We start from the raw sequence: 19,271 nt of genomic DNA, 5'->3' as shown, positions 1-19,271 counted from the left end.
GCTTGGTAAAGTATATTTTCAAAATTACTAATTACCGCAATGTCCACAGGTGCTCTGACATGCTTTAAACACACTTGTTCGATGACAATAGTCATTATCCTTGAGCTCTTGACACCTAGAGGATGGTTGCAAAACATCTACACAATTCCAGGCTGAAAATAAAAAACATAATACTGTACTGATTAAAAGTGGTTTAAGCTGGAAACATAAAAGGATCTTGTCATTGAACGTGCACTGCTTAAACACAAGATGATCTAATTGATCAATTCCACTTTCAACTTCATCTAACTTTGCAATGCATTCAGAATATATGACAAGTGCATCTCATTTTCCCATACAAAACAGAAGGTTAGGCTTGCTGCTACATATTAACTCACACAAACGAAATACCTGCTTTTTACAGCGTATTTATTTTCAGGCAAAAGTTGTATATTTAGAGCAGAGGTTCCCAACTAAAAGTGCTCGCAATTCCAAGATAATCTCTTAGGGGGTGCAAAACCTAGGGATGGGCAATTATTTGAACCTTAAGCATTTAACCAGCAAAAGTAGGGAAATTTTGGTTGGCTGAACATTGTATTTTAGTTAACTGGGATAGAGTTAAACCTTCACTTAACTAAAAAGTATGTTAGGATATGATATGTTGTCCAGACTGGAATCTAGAGTCTTTCCGCTGAAAATCTACGACAGAAAACCAAATGCAGTTTTTCTGCCGGCGGATTTTCGTGTGCATAAATTTTTGATGTAGCCTACATACATATTTTTAAGTGGACAGACTTTTCAAATAAACTATTTTAACGTAGTAGGCTATTTCAACGTAGTAGGCTATTCTTGTGGGCGCAAACTATTTTGACTGCTGACGTAAATCTTCGGCGGATGAAGTTTTCCGATTCCACTATTGGTGTTTGTTCTTTTTCCAAGCAAGCCAAAGAAATGGTAAAAGTATCCCACTATGCCTACTATTGCTTTAGTCTAAGCTATTACTACTTAAAGTATTACTCTATGGTAAGAGATGAAAAAACACATCAAACGTTTTTGAGGGTTCCGGCGTATAAAAAAGGTTGGGAACCTCTATATTAAAGCATTTGTTCTTGAACAGATGTTACTGGTATTATAACGTAAAAAGTTGTCATATAAATTACTGACTTAAACTTAACCCTAACCTAGCCTCTTACCAAAATCAATTAAAACATCTATATATATCCAAGGTTTGTTAACCAAATAAAGTGGGTGTAGTGCAGAAGTGCACAACCACATCATGCATTGTTATACTAGAACTCTACTTCCCAAACTATGAAATCATTTCGTTGTGCACTATAGACGCTAAAAAGTACTAAAATGTCTAAATAAATACCTAATACACAAATGAAGTATGGCTACAAGACAACTTACCCAATATCTCAGTAATTGATAAGCCTAGTAAAGATATGATTGTAGAAAGTAACCAACTATTAGAGGAAAACATCCTTTGTTTCTTCTCAAGTAGCGTACGGTACCAGGGACTCTATATTTTTATGCTCCTCTTTCGTTCATAAAAATTCATAACTTCTAGGCTACTGTACGCATTAAAGCATGCAGCAAGACAGAATAAATAACCTATATGTTCTAAAACAACTTGGAGCTAATTTATTTATTAAAAGCAACAGTCTGACTTATACTTTCAAAGTAAATTGGCAGAATAACCGACCGAATAATATCGGATATCATTCAACAGCAAACCTTAGGCTATAGGCTAAGCTACAGAAAAGTTTGCTTTTAGTGCGCCAATAAATGCAATGCCGAAAGTTTCGCGACGCCAACGCAATACTTATGTCGCTTATACAGTAATATATGACAAAACGGCAATTCTAAACCAAAAAATCCAGCCCATCGTACAAACTCTCCGGTAGGGTCAGTTACCCAGAACACAATGAACAGACGACACCAAGTAAAATCATATAAAACAGTAGATATGTTACCGCAAAGAACTACAAGACACCGCAAGTGACTATAATAATTAATTAATTATTTATCTGCAATTCGCGGATATTTTCCAAAAGCAATTTGAGATTTTTTGTCCTGTGCATTGATACCATACAAGTTTTAGAACACACTGCAACTTACATTAACCAATCAAGTACTATAATAATATTAAATAATAATAATATTATCAAGCATTAACATAATCCCTGCATGTACTTTTTGTGGAGATATTTCGTGGTTTTGATATGGGCATAGAATGGGTATGGTTCATGGTTGGTTTTGAGTTGCAGATTGGACCCAGTCTCTCTATTACTCTGTATGATTTCTATGATCTTTGGTCAAACAGTACAGTACAGTTATGGTAAATCGCGTCGCATCTGGACAGTGTACACGTGCGTAATAATCGACACTGAAGCTACAATTCGTTACCTAAGTTTTGGATCAGAAACCAAACCAAACTTAACCGTCTTGAGTGGCGATGTCTGTTCAAATCTTACTTAAGTCCTGAGTCATCGGTTTTGGAGACATGAGATATCGGTACAGTTGTAGGCCTATAGCCTATTCGAGTTTTCACTGGGTAATCTATAGGCTAAGTCAGCGTGGTCCAACTACAAGCCCGCGGCCCGTGAGCTTTCACAGTATTGATTTAATTTATTTCAATTAGAACAAGTGTAGCATTTGGATAAAAAGTGTCAAAAATTTAATTCAAAGTTGTAGACAGCAGGGCCTACAACTGTACTGTTTCAACCTATCAGGTCTCGTCTGTACAACTAGGTTTCTTAAAGGCTGATATGTACCTAGTGTTCCGGACATTTTTGTTTCCTTTAAATATTCCACAGTTTTCATGTTATTTAAGTTTTAAATTGGAACCCTAATACTGGGTGTTGCGCAACAGTCAGAAATTTGGCATAATCCAATAATTGCCACAGCATCATTGCATCGTATCATGCATTTGTGTGTTACGTCATAATAGCGGGCATTATAGATGTGAATGAACAAACTCGTTCTACTAGGTAGGCTAGAATGTAGAAGATAAAGAAACGATAGTATCAGAGAAACCTCGACCACAGGAATCTCACTGATAGATATTTGCAATAAATTTCTATTTGCTATTGTTTAACAATTTCGATTACGCACTCAATACCATTTTATGGGAAATGGCCCGCAAGTTGTCACGTTTTTGTCAAGTGGCCCGTAAGTCAAAAGTAGTTGGACCACGCTGGGCTAAGTCAAACAAACATTTTTTAGGAAAAGTGATGTAAAATAGTTAAGCCCAGCATTCTTTGCAAGTAAATGATTGCTTTTGAAAAGAAACTGTTCTGATGGTTTCAGAGAAGTTTTTTTCTTACTGGCTTATTCTAGTCAAGACTACAACGCTAACGAACAAGATAGGCTAAAGCCTAGGTTTTTAAACAAATTTTTACAAATCTTTTTATATACATTACTGTGTAATTGCGTACTTCATTTGCATCTGAGCATTTTAACGCCCCGGCCTGTATTTCATTTGCCGAGATCTCGGGTGTGCGAACCTAGTAACTAAAATGTACAGGTGTGCAACAGCGAGCCAAGTGTCCACCTATTCAATCTTTCTTCAGTTCAGATCCAGGCCGATGGTTGATTTGTAACTATAAATTTATCTATCCAAACATGAATCCTTATAAGAAAGTCCTAAAGGCCCGATAACTTTTAATTGGCTTTCATCAGAATTTGAGCGAGGGTCGTAACCAAAAGTACAGGCACTATTGTTAAATACCAGCTTGCTGTTTATTAATAGTGCCCTGTTACTGCTTACTGACTCAGTAACTGCTGTTCGTGACGTGATCAATAGCAGGTTAGTTTTTGAACAAAGTGAGTGGTTGATGTGGATTTTTTTTGCAAGAAAATGTACATTGATTTTTAGAAAAAATGTTTAAATATTTAAGGATTGGTTGTACTGTATTGGTGACGATAGCGTAATTTATGTTTACATTTTGATACTCTTGTGCATCCTTGGTATAAACAAACAGTGTCCAGTTTTCAAAAGCAACCGACAACAGCAGGGTGCTACCTGAACAATGACAACCTTTGTAACATCATGAACAGCAGCATGTCATTTACTGTGCAGTACAGAGTCAATAGCAGGGTGCTATTTGAAAACAGCAGGTTGCTGTACAACAATAACAGCCATTTTAATGCTCCTGCCTGTTCAAATTAATAATCAGCAGCTACATGGCGCCGGCAATTGCAGAGTGGTACTCATAATCCGCATGCTAACTCAAGTCAACTCAAAACAAATCATACGTTCTACCCACAGTAAAAAGTTTTGCACAGTAAAGACTCATCTCCTTACACGTCGAAATTCGACACATTCCAGCCGATTTATGACAAATAAACCAGAGTTGGTTGTTAGAATGTTATTTTTTAATAACTTAGGAGCAAAGAGATTAAAGCTTAACTACATGCCATTACACCAAAATTTGTGATGTTGCTTGCACAATTTCTCATTGAAAACTGTTATACTTTCCGGTCAGACGTTTGAAAGTTTTTTTCTGTTTACCCAAGTTCAATTTAGATATACATTTGTTTGAAATAATTTGATTGCAATGAAGCATAACCAGGGTGTTTACTATATTATAGCCCAAAAGTAATAAACTTTGCTTCACCCTTTTCTTTATGTGTTAATTTGTTACCAATGACTTTAACGTAACCTAGGTTTTTGTTAATAAAGATGGTTATGCTGCGTAATAGCCGAAAGCGGGAAAGGGGCCAGTCTAAAAAGGCTTTTAAGGTTAAGCCAAAGCGATCAAAGAAGGAGGAGGATTTTGATGAAGTTGTTTCCAGTGACTCTGAACTCGATGGAACCGAAATCGTACCGAAAGTTGCGGAACAATCCGATTCTGAAGATGAAAATGAAACCGCCCAGGAGAAGAAAATGAGATTAACGAAGAAGTATTTGGAAGAACTCAAAACGATCAAGGAGCAAAATGCAACTGATGATGAAAAGGATTTGGTGGGAGAGCAACTTCAGGAAGATGTTTTGGAAAAAGCTGGAAGGCTTCAAAAAAAAATAGCTGCGAAATGTTTGCCACCAGATGAAGGCATTATAAAAGTTTTGAAAGGCCATAAACTGTCGGTAATTTGTATGGCAGTGTCCAGTGATGGACTTCTACTGTTTACTGGATCGAAAGACTGTTCAATCATTAAATGGGACTTGAAAACACACAAGAAATTGCATGTTATGAAGGGTGGATCCAAAATAGACGGTGTTTGTCACAGAGGCCATGTTTTATGCTTAGCCCTGTCAACAGATATGAAGTTCCTTGCCTCTGGTGGTAGAGACAAACTTATCCATATCTGGAATCCAAACACTTGTGAACATTTACACACATTTAAAGGACACAGAAATGCTGTTTCTGGCGTTTCTATTCGTGCCAATTCTCATCAGTTGTTTAGTTCATCTCATGATCGTACTGTTAAAGTTTGGGATCTGGATGCATTGGCATATGTTGAGACGCTGTATGGACATCAAGATGCCGCACAATCTTGTGACAGTTTAAATAGAGAAAGATGTGTTACCACAGGTGGAAGGGATGGAAGTGTAAGTACTAGTTTGGAATATGGGATTACTGTTGGTGTAGCCCTTGTTAAACTGACATAAACCATAGGGTGGGATGTGCTGTGTATTAAAATCGGTGAAGAAAAATGTATTTTTTAATGATCATCTCCTGCATTGTCTTGTAGATAAGAATATGGAAGATTGTTGAAGAATCGCAACTTTTGTTCCACGGGCACAGCGGATCCATCGACTGTGCTCGCTTGATAAATGAGGAGCACATGATATCGGGTTCAGATGATGGGTCTGTTTGCTTATGGAGTGTGATGAAGAAACGGCCCATTGCAGTGGTGCAGCAAGCACACCGCTTGGAAGGGGTGCCTAAATCTCGCGAAATGTGGATATCTGCAGTAGCATCATTAACTAACTCTGATTTAATCGCTACTGGTTCGTCGGATGGTTATATCAGGCTATGGAAATGTGAAGGAAAATTTTTAAAACTGACGCCACTGTTTAATGTCTCAGTTCCTGGTTTTATAAATGACATAAGATTTACCAACAACGGCCTGTTTTTAATTGCTGCTGTGGGGCAAGAACATAAGCTTGGTCGATGGTGGAAATTGAAAGACGCAAAAAACTTCGTCTACGTAATTCCTATACAAGGGAATGCTGAAAATAAATAATGACGAGACAATGTCATGAGAATGTGCACATGCTGTAACGTTATGCTGAAGTTAGAGTACTTGATGCTTGTTCTGTGTAATGTTTTTGTATGGAATAATTTACATCTTGGATGGGGTAATGACAAACTGCAGTGCCAGCTATCATGAATAACAATTGGTGCTAACCTTTGTACTTTAAATATTTAAATAATAATTTAAATATTCTTTGAATACCTTCTTTTGGGCAGTTGATCATGGCTACACCTTTTGCATTATGTCAAGTCAAATACAATTGCGAGAGCGTTCCTTGATTTATTATTGTATAGAAACAGAGGCATTTAGGGCAAGTGTTTACGTACAAGAAAAAGTGTGCACAATCGATAGTAACTGCACAAATACGCAGAAGTGAAAATAGAATGATTCAACGGACTTCGTAGTGTATGCACAATGCTACATACATACATAAAATGTGTATGCGAAAATAGTACTCTAAACGCATGACCGTTGCCAATTAGTAATGCTGCCACATTGCTATAAATGCAATAAATAGTGGTGACAAAAATTCTTTTTCTCATTGTATTTGTAACAACTTATCGGTGAAACACTTATGAGTGGACCACAACATACATTTGCTATATATGTGATAGCGAAGAGATATTGTGAGAAATACTCTGTACTAATGATGACAATAAAATACAACCAGACAAAGACAATGCAACAGGGAAGCTTAAAACGTAAATTGTACACACACTGTAAGGTTACAACCATTACTTGAAAATAACTAACAAGTCTATATATGCACTGCATAGTATGACTTAAGAGACAATAAAGAAAAAAAATGTTTTTCAGTAAAATCATAACACTATCTTTATAGTGTTCAATATAACAGCTTGTGAGAATGGAGATTTTAAATATGGATGTTATAATTGGTCTACATTGGTTGGCATTAACATATTCATATACCTAACGCACATTGAAATCCAAAAAGAAAGCACATTTTTAACTGCGATTTATCTTTATCATCTCCTTATTAGTCCTATGAATTTTACTATCTACATTGTTAATTTTTCCTCCAAGTCTTTCAATGACAGGATCTTGTGAGTCTATCTCTGCTTGCATACCAAGTCCAAGCTGCTTTAGTCTGGATAAGCTTTGTCCCATCAAGCCTGTAAATACAAATTGATGTACTGCCTGGCATAAACTTTTTTAAGCATATACTGATTGTGACTGAATGTTTAAAAGTAACAAGCAACTTAAAACGTTAGCAAGACTTAATACTATCCAGATTGAGAGAAAAGTGATTATAAGATTTTTATAAATTTGTTGAATTTTACAAAAAAAACACCAGCCCCTTTCAAAGTGTTCATTAGGTTTGTTTAATGTTTGGTCATGTTTAAAAGCCTCAAATTACACAGACTAATCCTATTCTGTATCAACCAACATTGTTCATATTGCTTACCCAGATTTTCTTCAACTTCCTGCATGCCACTAGACTTGGCCTTTTCTTGCTCAGTATATAGTTGCTTTGATTGTTGCTGGCGCTGCAGCACTGGATGTTCACTTGCATCTCGTCTGTGTTCCTCAGCACGATCACAACCGTCTATTGCATCTTTTAACCTGCAAGATAAAAAAAATTGCCAAACACAGCAAAAATTCGCACAAATCATGTTTTAAAAAAAGCGAAACAATGCAACGTCTAAAACAATACACAGATAATAAGAAACATTTCTTCTGATCCATGTAGATTTCAGTTTCATTTAAAATACAGTACTAAAATGATTAGATAACGATTGGTGGTGATGAACTCATAACCCCACAGCATAAAAAAGTATAAACATACTTTGGTTGAGCTCCGTTTTTATCTGCTTTGTCATCATATGAAATAGGTTTTGAAGGTGGTGGTTCCTTACTGAACTTATTCACAAAAGCACCCCAGATGCTTTTGATACTTCTTAGATGTCTGTCACTTTCTTTTAGGTCTTGTTCCATTTTATCGACTCTTTGCTCTGTTTTCCTCAGGACTTCACCTTGACGAACTAGTTCCTGTTATGGAAAACATTGGAATGATTTTTTCAAAGGTTGCCAATTAAATTCATGCAACCAAATTTACAACTTTGCACCAACAGTGTGGGGAAAAAAACTTTAAATCAAAAAAGGAAATTAATGGAATTAAGGTGTTGACTACCAACAACGATTCTTCTCATGAAATGCGGAAGGAATCAGCGCCCACTGCTAACCAAAACTATAATATTCGTTCTTGTCATTTTGACCCTATGGCAGCTTTCATCATTATATCTGGCATTTTATGCATAAACTACCAATCTATATTATCTGAAAACAACAAATTACAATCCTCCTGGTGTTCGGTACAAGTTTAGAACTTAAATTATTTTATAAGCATCCAGAATGTGATGGTAAGGTACATTTATGTATCAATATTGTCAAAGGCATAAATTTACCTTTGTTGTAAGCTAAACTGCCATTTAACTGCTTAATATGAATGCTAACAGTTACCTCAGCTGTGGAAACACCAACTCTTTCTGATTCATCCAACATGCGAAGAGATCGTTGTGTACTTTCAACCATGTTGTATTCTTTACGTTGTACAACTTGGGTAAAATAATCTTTGTTTGGATCAAAATCTTCAACATCGTCATCATCTTGCCATCGACTTGTACCTTTTCTAACCGGCTCAATATCATCATCTAACCAGCGATTTCCCCGAGACATGGTGCACTTAACTTATTTTTAGGTTTTAAATACAGTTATACTTTTACACTAAATTATCTGAATAAACATCATTCATGTTAGAGCTTAAACATGAAACACCAGAAGACAACTATTAAATAACAAAAATTTAAGCAAAGGGAAAAAACGATAGTATATGGGATCATCTGCAACCCTATCACTTGATACTTGATGCAAATGACGCTTAACAAGACCCACCTTAACAAGACACAACTTAGAGTGGTTCTTCGTATACCACAAATTTGCACCAAACAATCTAAGGGATTGTTGGATTGTAATATTTCTACAGAAAGATATTATTTTTATCTCTTGTACCTATGGTATGGCACTGACTAGTTATTCCCAGAAAATTATTAAAAACTGGTGGAAAGAGCCCATTTTATTGTTTATGTGTGATTGTGTAAGGTTTCTAGTAAAAATATCATTTGATGACAACATACAAGGATTGTGGGAAGATTTCAAGCTTTTTGTCATAATATTATTCACAAATTTGTTGCATAGTCTATAGATTCGAGTCATTAAGGTAATTTACCCATTTCAAATAGGGATACAATATCTAATATGTGGTTCTATAATAGAATGATACCTATAGGTATAAGCAGGTTCTCATAGTTTAAATCAGGTTTAATTTTCATGATCTCACCTGAATTCATTTTTAACTTTTTGAAGCACAAATTTCATATGGTCTTGCCAAGATAAGTTTTCGCTGATATAAAATCCGAGGAACTTGATTGTTTTAACTCTTTCAATGTTTTGACCATTAACCATCAGCGTATGTGATGGTTGTGCGGTGTTCATAAAACTATCCAAAAAGTCACCTAGGTATAATTTTTGGCAAAAACTGACGTAACACAACCTTACTGCTTGCGCGCTGGCCACTACACAAATACATCACGATGATCACACCACTGATGATCATCAGGCCTTGGTCTACGTGCTGTTCATATGCCTCGGCTAAATGCCGTACATTTTGCGATAGCGTAGTAGTACCCCTTTGGCAGGATTCTAAAAACAAAGGAAATCGTGACCTTATTTCATAAATGCGAAAGAAATTTCTTTGCGCTTTTCACCCAAAATATGTTTAAGTTAAGTCTTAAAATAATTAATCTTTAGTTAGGACACGATAAGGTAGGAACTGTATTTTCTATTTAATAAGTTCTTTCAACTTCTTCAGTTTTAGATAAAACAATAACCGATCAGAATTACAGTATCCAGAAGAAGTCACATAGTTTTTATGAAAATATATCCACTAGCCATCACTGGAGCAATGACATAGATATTATATTATGACATTTAATAATTCGATTGTGCACTACTCGTGTGAGGTATTACACAATGAACATATCTGTCATAAAGACCGCATATGCTGGCGGTTATTGTTAGAATATGAGCGAGGACGATTGATGGTTGGTGACTTGTTTTGCTTCTGCTTCGATGGATGAGTTCTCATTTCTCAAATTTGCGTGACTATGCTGTTAGTTGCTTGATTCTGTCTATACAAATTACTAAATTATAAAGTTCCCATTTTTATTTATTATAACACAAAGGCTTTCGCCTTCGGGCAAATCTTACTGAATGTTACATAGCGCTGTAGTAACCAGTGAAATCGATCACATGAAAAGGGAAGATTGAAAACATTACATCAGTATTTATATGTGACACACCAGTTCAAGCGAGGAAATTATCTGACGTCATTAAGGAAAACTCAAGTTTGGTCAACAACTGAATTACGGGATTCTAAATTAAATTTCAAACATCTTGGAAAACAACTCGTGATTCGTGACGTAATCATCACAATATAAACACGTGTTTATTCTGTATCTATGACTAGCCAAAATAAGGATGAATAACATCAGAGAACCTATTTTAGATCATGGGATAAACGTACTTGTACTTGGGCAGGTTACGCAACAACATGTTCAGTCGTTTTCTCCAGTTGTTTGGTGAACAATTGCAATACTAATTGACATGGTTATCAAAAATTTGCTTCAATCCGTTAAACTGAAATACTTCATGTGGCCTTAAATACCGTTGGCCTAGCCTACTTCAACTTAAAAGGCTGCCCCTTAAAAGACGTTCAAAGCTATTTTTCGCAGTTTGTTGTTAACTTAACTAAAATTTTATAAAATAGTAGCCTAAACCTAACCTACATCTACCTTCTAATCTAGCATAAATCTAACTCCAGTAAATTGGTCAAATTAACAAAGAAACACCCAGATCTCATTTGTCTACTATCCATCTAGATATGAGAAAAGTACATGAAACAGTCAAAATAATTAGACTCAAACTACAAAAATTCATTGTTACATAAAACGATGACTATATAGTTTAGAACGTGACATTGGTCTCTCTTTAGAGCAAACGCGCAATAAAATTGACTTCACTAAAACGAAATGTTGAATAAGACAAAAGATTTCAACAAAACAGTTCAAAAGAGTAGGTTGGAATTGCTTAAGAAAGAAATGGTGCTGAGTTGCAAAGCGAACATTATGTGTTCGAAGATGTGTACTCTCGGTTCGAAGAGGTTATTTGATTATTTACAGATATAAATAATTTGTGATATTGTATGTAACTTACTGTACAAAGCAAGACAATGTCCAGCAAACGTACATCCACCCAAGTGCTATCACCTCAAGTGAGGCAGGTCTTGTCTAACTTGTCGTATCGTTTGTTCTCGCAAGATCCTTCGTCTTATAGTGATATGAAAGATTCTTTACCAGGTAATTATGATATTAAACGTTTTTTGTACCATTGAGCTTTTATTAAATACTTGATGATAATATGATTAAACTATTGTTTTCATTGCAGTAGTGATAGGTTAAGGCTACATTCACAGATTGGTTTGATTCAAAGGTGTTGCTGACTGTTTTATTAATTGTAATCATGTAAAAGCTGAGAGGTTTGCTTCTTTTATGCTTTATATTTTAGGCAATGAAATTGTGACAAGCCTTCCACTGCAAATGTCTTTATATTTCAATGCTTTTTTCTTTCCATTTTGGTTAACTGCTGCTGGCTTGATGTTGGACATAAAATATCAGTACCTTGCTGATACTTACAAAGTGCTTTTAATTGCTATTTTGGTGATATTTTCTGTTGTGGAAGTGATTCGTGTTTATTTGGGATATGTTGGTAACCTACAAGAGAAGGTAAGAATAAGTTGTATCTATAGCTTACTTGCTATCAAATAATTTTTGGTTCTTTTATATGGATAATTTACAGTATTTTACTAATTACATCATTTACATGTTTGAATACATTGTGCATCTTTATGATATATAATTTTTGAAATCATTTTTATCTATTAACATTTGTAAAGTATTTTTGTTTGATATCTGTGGAATCAACAAGTGTTGATTGTAAGGAGTCAAGCTTTTTGTTTAGTTTTAAAATTCTAAAGTTACCTTTAAAAGTTTGGTGAGAAATTTGTGCGGTACTGGTGCAGTGAACACTAAAGTAAACTGTTAAGCTTTCAAAATTTGTGTACAAGCCAAGTGTGGTACCGCAGCTTCTTCCAGACAAAATGTATTTGTAAATAAATGAGTACCTGGAAAAGATTTATGAGTATCAATTTACGATTTCAACCAATTTAATTTTGCAGGTTCCGGAGGTGGCTGGATTCCTTTTGCTAACAATCATGCCCCAGACACCATTAATTTTGTTCTTACTATTTAACGAAAATACCATTGTACTTCCTTTGGAAAGAGCTGTTCATATTGTGGAGGCTATTTTCATCTTAATAGAAATCATCTTTGCTTGCAGAACAGCTGGCGCCATGACTCGGCAACAAGCAACAAAATTTCATTTGCAGCAGTTTGTTGATTTGGAGCAAATTCCAAATCAAGGTGGCTACAATGATTATGGTGCTGACCCCAATGCCCCACAAATTGTGCATAGAAATGTACCACGTTCTTAATGACTGGAAACTTGTCAATCTGTTTGTAGCATCTCCTCATATCCAATATATTTAAGTGATGCCATCCATTTTACATTGTTATGGTGTATCTACACTTTTATTCGATTGATTTTGGAACTGGTACCATACTATACAGCCCCACGTGCAAATTAATCAAATCGAATTAATTCGAGTTGTGGCTTGAGTCAAGCCAAGTCAATGCCTTTAACTTAAAAAACATTTCCAACCATCTGCTCTATTAAATTGATTATCATTACGTCATGGCTGTCTCCAAATTAGTTTGGTTTATATTTTCTTTCAGAGAAGCGTAATTAATAACAAAACGGTATGATTTTTTATGTAAAGCTTTATTTTTTACCGTTACAATTTGTCATCAGGTGAATTTTTTGGTTCGAAGTCCAGAATGACTAGAGTCACCTGGCAAAACAATGCTAGTAGTAGCTGTACAGTGGGAATCGTGGGATAAAATAGTTTCTGTACGTTTCTATAATTGGCAACTGTAGTAGGTCGCTGTTTTTTGATATTCTTTGTTTTATAGTTTCCTATTTTTATAAGAAAGCTTGTCATTATATTTTTATAGACATGTATAGAGAATTGCTGCTGTGCAGTGCACACAATTGTCTTCCTTTGCAATTGACTTGTGGTAAAACATTGAAGTAAAACCTACTTTTCTATAACTTTGTCGTCCCAGTTTAGAAATTTATTTCAGCTGATGACAGACAGCAGTAACGTCATAGCCAAGTAGTTTGTCATGAACAGAAAACAGCTTTTCTTTTAGGTTGTAGACTTAATCTGTTTTCTTATTGATCGCTCACCACTCTGATCCTAGTTGCCACGCTGATTGGTTTGTCGAATCGATTCTATCGTTTAACTTAGGTTTAAAACGATTCTATCAATATAATGGTCTTTCACCGCAAAAATCCCCCCACACGAGAAGGTTTAGAATAGCAAGTGATGTGACTTTCTTAGTGAAATGTATAAAAGTTTAAAAGGTTGGGTTAGTTTAAGTATTGGAACAGTACTGAATAAAGTTGAACTAAGGCCGATTTGCCGACAAGTTTTATAAGGATTTTTATTATAATGTTGAAATTATTTCGAAGTTGGAATTAAGATAGAAACCCGGATAGTATCTCTGTATTAATCGTCTGTCGTTGCTGACTGCTGAGTAATTCAGGCTTGAGGGAGATTGCACAAACCGCAACTGAATAACAAAGTATGTTTCTCCTTCCGTATCCTTAAATATACACAAATAACACCGACCTTGGTCGGGTTCGCAGTGTGGTCATTTTCTGGTCCCCAATAAATGAAGATCTCAGTGTAAGTACTTGGCCGAAATTCATTAGCATCCCAAAAGTGTCTTGGAGGACCAGTGACATGCGTCTGAACAGAACAAAATATACTGATATTGACAAGATCTATGAAGCCTTTTGTGAAATTGGAAGAGACGATAACATGAAAATTTGAATACGAGGCCTGTACTGGCTAGTGCAAAGACAAGTTTATTTTATGTCAAAGACCATAATTAAGTGAATAAGCTTGTAAAGTAATTCCAAAAAAGTCTCAATCCGAAGATACCACTCAAAAGCGTTCCCCGCTCTCTTGGTCGGAGATCCAAACCAACAAACGCCTAACCCGAACATTAAGCAGGGAGAAGCAAAAGAACCGCCCACTATGGGATTTAAACCCGTTGGATTTGTGGCGGTCGGTTCATCCCATTCGACAATTTTACTTTAACTTTTTGTTTCCTTGTTTAATTTAAATTCTTTCGGTGATTACCTTCCTTTACGAGCGTTTGTGTTTTTAACCACATGGCATACATTACATTTCGCTTATCAGTTCACTTAAGTTTATTTCTGTCAATAAAGTTTTATCTGTTGGCTGTTCTGCTGAGCAAGTGGAACGCCGAAATGTTCACGTTAAAACGTTTCGAGGATTTGAAGAGAATTTCAAAAGTTAAGACAGCGATATTTTATTGCTTTTTTAGGCCTGTACTGGCTAAAGTAACGACAGGTTTTTTATTTCAAAAAACATACTGAAATATAAAAAACGTTGTTAAATAATTTCAAAAACACTTCATTAGATAAATAGTTCCTATTACCATATTTGGGAGCCCGGTTAGCTCAGTCGGTAGAGCGTTGGACTTTTAATCCAACGGTCAAGGGTTCAAGTCCCTTATCGGGCGGTTTATTTTGCTCTTTGTTTAACTTTCATGTTAGGTTATTTTTGGTTTGTGTCTACACCTGAAAAGCGGGTACAGTGCCCTTGTGCGGCATCAAACCAGCCACCAGCCTTTCGGCCCTCTGCTGTGTGCTTCGTACGTCTCAGTATGCCTGAAGTGTAAAGAATCCTTGAAGACAAATTGTGAATAATGATTTTGGGTTTGTTCAGATTTTTTTGCAGAATAGCTAAAAATAAGTGATTTTATTTATTTTAATAAGTTTACAACAAGGGTTAATTTCATAAGGAAAGTTTTTAGTAATAAAAAAAGTACATTTGATTTTTCACTTTAAGCGTTTTGCTCGCCAATGGCAGCTAAACAGATACGATTTGGTGTTATTATTAAATAAACTTGGTCGCGTTTCTTTTCAATTCCTGTTCAATTTTTGGTTGATCAATGATTTCAGGAGTATCCACAACGTGGTTCGCACTAACTGATTTTTGATTAAATATGAACACGTTTTGCTTTTATTATGATATCAAATTAATGTCGGAATTTATAATAAATGTTTTTTAGAAACGAAAATTTCCACGCACGTGCATACTGAGCGGTCTGTGCATATAATATGCCGTGGTTGCTTTAGGATTTTTATATTTTAAGACGCGGCCAGCGAATACAAGTTGCAACGCACCTTATAAACCTAGTATTGTGAAAATGTCAATCGTGAAGCAGGGAAAAGCAAAAGAGCCGCCCGATAAGGGACTTGAACCCTTGACCGTTGGATTAAAAGTCCAACGCTCTACCGACTGAGCTAACCGGGCCCGCAAAATGCGCATGAAATATAATCTTCATATCCATGAGACAAGAGACACATCCATCATATACTGATTTAAGAACATGATTTATTTCTTGTAACAACTGACAACACCAAAAAGCCATCGAGCCTTGTCGTGCTCCTAGAGTGGCCATCTGCTGGGCGCTGAAAGATTACGGTCTCTGTGGTAGTTCCTTATCGACGTTCGTCAGCATCACAAAAACGTCTTGGAGAACCAGTCGCATACGTCAAAACTCAAAGCGAAAGAAATATACCGATATTGACAAAGCCTATGTACCTGTAATTATTTTATGTCTATATTGTGCATAAACTATTACGTTTACCACCGTACGCGTCGTTCCGCGCAGTTAATGGCGAAATGTAAACGACAGAATTTTGTGAAATTAAAGATACGAACGTTTAAATACGACTTTCCTTTTGAGGCCTATATTGGTTAGTGCAACGATAAGTTTATGTTAATCAAAGACCACAATTAAAGTGGATAAGCTGGTAAATTAATTCCAAAATAGTTTCAATAGATAGGCTAGATAATTAATTATTATTTGTTATTTTCGCCAGCCCAGTTAGCCCAGTTGGTAGAGCGCCAAGGGTTTTAGTTTTTTATTGGACGACCCTTCTGCTTCTCCCTGGTTAACGTTTGGGTTAGGTATTTGCTGAATGGGTTTCTCGACATTGAAAGCGGGTATTGTGTCTCAGCGTAGCATCAAACTAGCTGTTCGGCCATCTGCTGTATTCTTTCACTATGTCCGAAGGGTACAGCCTCTTTGGAAACTAACTGTTGAGTGATTTCTTAAAGATTTAACCAACTGGAAGAAATTAACGTAAGTTGACCGATTTGTTCACTCAACAAATTTGGGACTTCGTTCAATACAGAAAACTTTTTTCAAGCAATGACTGTGACAATTAAACTAATGTTCGTTGAATTCTAGCTCCCTAGCAGCACTTAAATAATGGTAAACGTATAATTAAGATAATAAGACTAAGAGGAAATAAGCCTACCTTGTTTTTCTCCAAAACAAAACCTTTTTGTCATTTAATGGACTAAGTTATTAAGAAGTGTTTCTGAAGAATATGTTTTCAAAGAATGGCTACAAATAAGTTTTTTTATATCAGTGCAAAACAGCATTCATTTACACAATTAAGGAACATTTTTACAAAACAATCAAAATAAATTTGATTCTTATGTTTATGTATATTGTTCGCTAAGTAGTGTAGCATTTTTTGCGGCTAATGTATTAGCTCAAAATGCCACACTTTTTGCATGAATTAGTTTTGCTGTCTTAAACGGAAACCCATATTTTGTTGAACAATAATATTAGTATCCATTATTTTTTACTAACTAAAAATTAAATCTTTAGAAAATAATTTTTAAGAATTACTTCCCAAAATGTTTTCACACATCGAATTTATTGGGCTTACTCAGACGCCCAAAGCACACAGCAGACGGCAAGTAACATCTCGGGCTACCTTCTAGTTTGATGTTACCAGACGGTATTATCTGCTCTACAGGTTGAGGACCCAGGCCAACAAAAATGTAGCCCTTATATTAAGCAAAATATTCGCCCGATAAAGGACTTGAGTAGTATAGTGTTGCCACCCCAGGAGTCCCCCCACCACCGCCACCACCGCCACCACCACGCCACCACCGCCACCACCACGCCACCACCACGCCACCACGCCACCGCCACCACCACGCCACCATGCCACCAAGTGTGAAGTAGGTCACTCCAAGAATAGGTCACTCCAAGATTAGGTCATTCAAGTAATTAGGTCATATGTAAAAAGAGATAAGAAAAGTGACGTCATATTTTTCGTTCCACGCGTAAAGAATAAAAAGATGTTAGAAAAGTACAAGTGTAAAAGTGACGTCATAGTTTTCGTTAGCGCCAACGTGCGGTAAACATGTTCTAGATTTCTAGAGGAAAAAAACATCTTGGGTTTGTGGATATTCGATATCAGTTACATCATAGTTTCAGTGTAAAGTATACAGAACGATGAACCGTATGCATTGCTACCTGGAATCATATGGAGAAAAGCCTAGAGTAAGAACACGTTAATCGTATTTGCATACGCTAACATCACCTGGTTATGAATTCCAGCTTGGGTTGAAATAAGCCAGACTTTAGAAACAAAGCATTGGAAGGTATTACAACCAATCTAGTCGATTCCAGATGTAAGAGAAGAATAAATAATAGCTGGTACCCAGATATGATTTGTTTTGACCCGATTAGGAATTACCTATGTTTTCGAATGCAGATGTAAGAGAAGAATGAATAAAAGCTAGCATCCAGCTATGTGTTTGTGTGACCAGATTACGAATTTCCTATGTTCACGAACCTATCAATTATGAATTAACTATGTTATTCGAATCCAGATGTAAGAGAAGAATAAATAAAAGCTAGCATCCAGCTGTGTGTGTTTGTGTGACCTGATTACGAATTTCCTATGCTTACGAACATATCAATACCAAATGCAATCACAGCTGTGTTTTTGATAGGTCAAAAGGGAACAGAGCCATTGTTTGTTTATGAATAAGTAGTCTATATATATCATATTTTCCAAAGCAGGTAGGTTATTTGGAAAAGTAGTAAAACAGACAAGCAAGTAAGTGTGACTCTTGTTGCCGCATACAATGTGAACAGTGACGTTTGTACATTGCAGTGTTATAATTTTATGGTGTAATGAGTTGACTCGTGAATGTTTATAGTAGGGGTAAGCAAACTTTTTTAACATCGATAATGAATATTATTGGATATTACTATTCAGCTAGAGCAGTCATCTTTGTTAAAAACTGTACTTGCTAGCGTTAGATATAATCGTTTTGGTTTTGCAGTGTATTTAAGTAGATTAAACTGAGTTAAGCTTACTGTTTTAGCAATAAATTGCGTTGACTTGTACATTATAATGTTCTAATCTTATGGTGTATTCAGTTGACTCGTGAATGTTTAAAGTGGGGGTAGAGGTAAACTTGTTTCGCATCGATAATAATTAATGAATAATATTGGACTTACTAATAATATAAAACTTACTGTTTTAGTAATAAATTGTGTTAATTTGTTGTTTACAAACTCTTCGGGTTCTATATCTATTGTTACATCATAAACGAAATGCTAGCCTAAATAAAACAAAGAGAGAGAGAGAGAGAGAGAGAGAGAGAGAGAGAGACGTTCATAAATGATACTCTTGCTAACCTTTTCGCAGTTTACCCACCACTAGGTTATAGTTATGATAGTGCACATAGTACTGTGTACTTGAAACTTATGAGACACTCTGTTAATTTCGAATAATTATATATATATATTTTATAGGTTACATAGGGAAATGTCTTCTGTTACGTATCAATGTAATGTTTGTGATAAACAATTTATTACACTCTATAACTTAAAAAGACACAGAAAGACACACGACGACACTCGATTTCTCTGTAAACTGTGTGATAGTAGCTACAAACGAAAAGATAGTTA

The 19,271-nt window shown here is 35.7% G+C and overlaps 4 protein-coding genes and 2 non-coding genes across 6 annotated transcripts in view; 3 read left to right on the top strand and 3 right to left on the bottom strand.

Annotated features, from left to right (window-relative positions):
• The window catches only part of LOC143446897 (uncharacterized), a 43,116-nt gene extending 41,518 nt beyond the window's left edge, over positions 1-1,598 (bottom strand). Inside the window, exons 1-2 of the mRNA XM_076946752.1 lie at positions 1,390-1,598; positions 36-152 (exon numbers count right to left, since the gene is read on the bottom strand). Of these exons, the coding sequence (XP_076802867.1) occupies positions 36-152; positions 1,390-1,462 (190 nt within the window). The 5' untranslated portion in view covers positions 1,463-1,598. The remainder of the gene's footprint in view (positions 1-35; positions 153-1,389) is intronic.
• Positions 1,599-2,843: 1,245 nt separating this feature from the next.
• LOC143445702 (U3 small nucleolar RNA-interacting protein 2-like) lies at positions 2,844-6,464 on the top strand. The gene is made up of 2 exons (XM_076944983.1): positions 2,844-5,536; positions 5,680-6,464. The coding sequence occupies exons 1-2, from the start codon at positions 4,667-4,669 to the stop codon at positions 6,172-6,174; spliced, it is 1,365 nt and encodes a 454-aa protein (XP_076801098.1). The 5' UTR covers positions 2,844-4,666; the 3' UTR covers positions 6,175-6,464.
• Positions 6,453-8,960, bottom strand: LOC143445704 (synaptosomal-associated protein 29-like). The gene is made up of 4 exons (XM_076944984.1): positions 8,668-8,960; positions 7,994-8,196; positions 7,613-7,770; positions 6,453-7,319 (listed from the first exon to the last, which is right to left on the bottom strand). The coding sequence occupies exons 1-4, from the start codon at positions 8,881-8,883 to the stop codon at positions 7,153-7,155; spliced, it is 744 nt and encodes a 247-aa protein (XP_076801099.1). The 5' UTR covers positions 8,884-8,960; the 3' UTR covers positions 6,453-7,152.
• A 1,786-nt stretch (positions 8,961-10,746) lies between these two features.
• LOC143445705 (transmembrane protein 17B-like) lies at positions 10,747-13,493 on the top strand. The gene is made up of 3 exons (XM_076944985.1): positions 10,747-11,621; positions 11,830-12,047; positions 12,500-13,493. The coding sequence occupies exons 1-3, from the start codon at positions 11,495-11,497 to the stop codon at positions 12,812-12,814; spliced, it is 660 nt and encodes a 219-aa protein (XP_076801100.1). The 5' UTR covers positions 10,747-11,494; the 3' UTR covers positions 12,815-13,493.
• A 1,430-nt stretch (positions 13,494-14,923) lies between these two features.
• On the top strand, positions 14,924-14,996 carry Trnak-uuu (transfer RNA lysine (anticodon UUU)). Its single transcript has one exon. It is a non-coding gene; the product is annotated as a tRNA-Lys (tRNA).
• A 724-nt stretch (positions 14,997-15,720) lies between these two features.
• Trnak-uuu (transfer RNA lysine (anticodon UUU)) lies at positions 15,721-15,793 on the bottom strand. The gene has a single exon. It is a non-coding gene; the product is annotated as a tRNA-Lys (tRNA).
• Positions 15,794-19,271: the final 3,478 nt, after the last annotated feature.

Source organism: Clavelina lepadiformis, chromosome 2, assembly GCF_947623445.1.
Source record: "Clavelina lepadiformis chromosome 2, kaClaLepa1.1, whole genome shotgun sequence".
In the NCBI taxonomy this organism is placed as follows: domain Eukaryota; kingdom Metazoa; phylum Chordata; class Ascidiacea; order Aplousobranchia; family Clavelinidae; genus Clavelina; species Clavelina lepadiformis.
The sequence above is the reverse complement of the archived record's forward strand: the minus strand, read 5'-3'. Positions and strand labels throughout refer to the sequence as shown.

Bases quoted from the DNA above. Each gene is read 5' to 3' on its own strand.
- LOC143445702 (XM_076944983.1), top strand. From the start codon at position 4,667: ATGGTTATGCTGCGTAATAGCCGAAAGCGGGAAAGGGGCCAGTCTAAA. The intron at 5,537-5,679 runs GTAAGTACTAGT...ATTGTCTTGTAG, and splicing joins CAGGTGGAAGGGATGGAAGT to ATAAGAATATGGAAGATTGT.
- LOC143445704 (XM_076944984.1), bottom strand. From the start codon at position 8,883: ATGTCTCGGGGAAATCGCTGGTTAGATGATGATATTGAGCCGGTTAGA. The intron at 8,197-8,667 runs GTAACTGTTAGC...TTTCCATAACAG, and splicing joins TTGGTGTTTCCACAGCTGAG to GAACTAGTTCGTCAAGGTGA. The intron at 7,320-7,612 runs GTAAGCAATATG...TTGTATTTACAG, and splicing joins GGAAGTTGAAGAAAATCTGG to GCTTGATGGGACAAAGCTTA.
- LOC143445705 (XM_076944985.1), top strand. From the start codon at position 11,495: ATGTCCAGCAAACGTACATCCACCCAAGTGCTATCACCTCAAGTGAGG. The intron at 11,622-11,829 runs GTAATTATGATA...TTTATATTTTAG, and splicing joins TATGAAAGATTCTTTACCAG to GCAATGAAATTGTGACAAGC. The intron at 12,048-12,499 runs GTAAGAATAAGT...TTAATTTTGCAG, and splicing joins TTGGTAACCTACAAGAGAAG to GTTCCGGAGGTGGCTGGATT.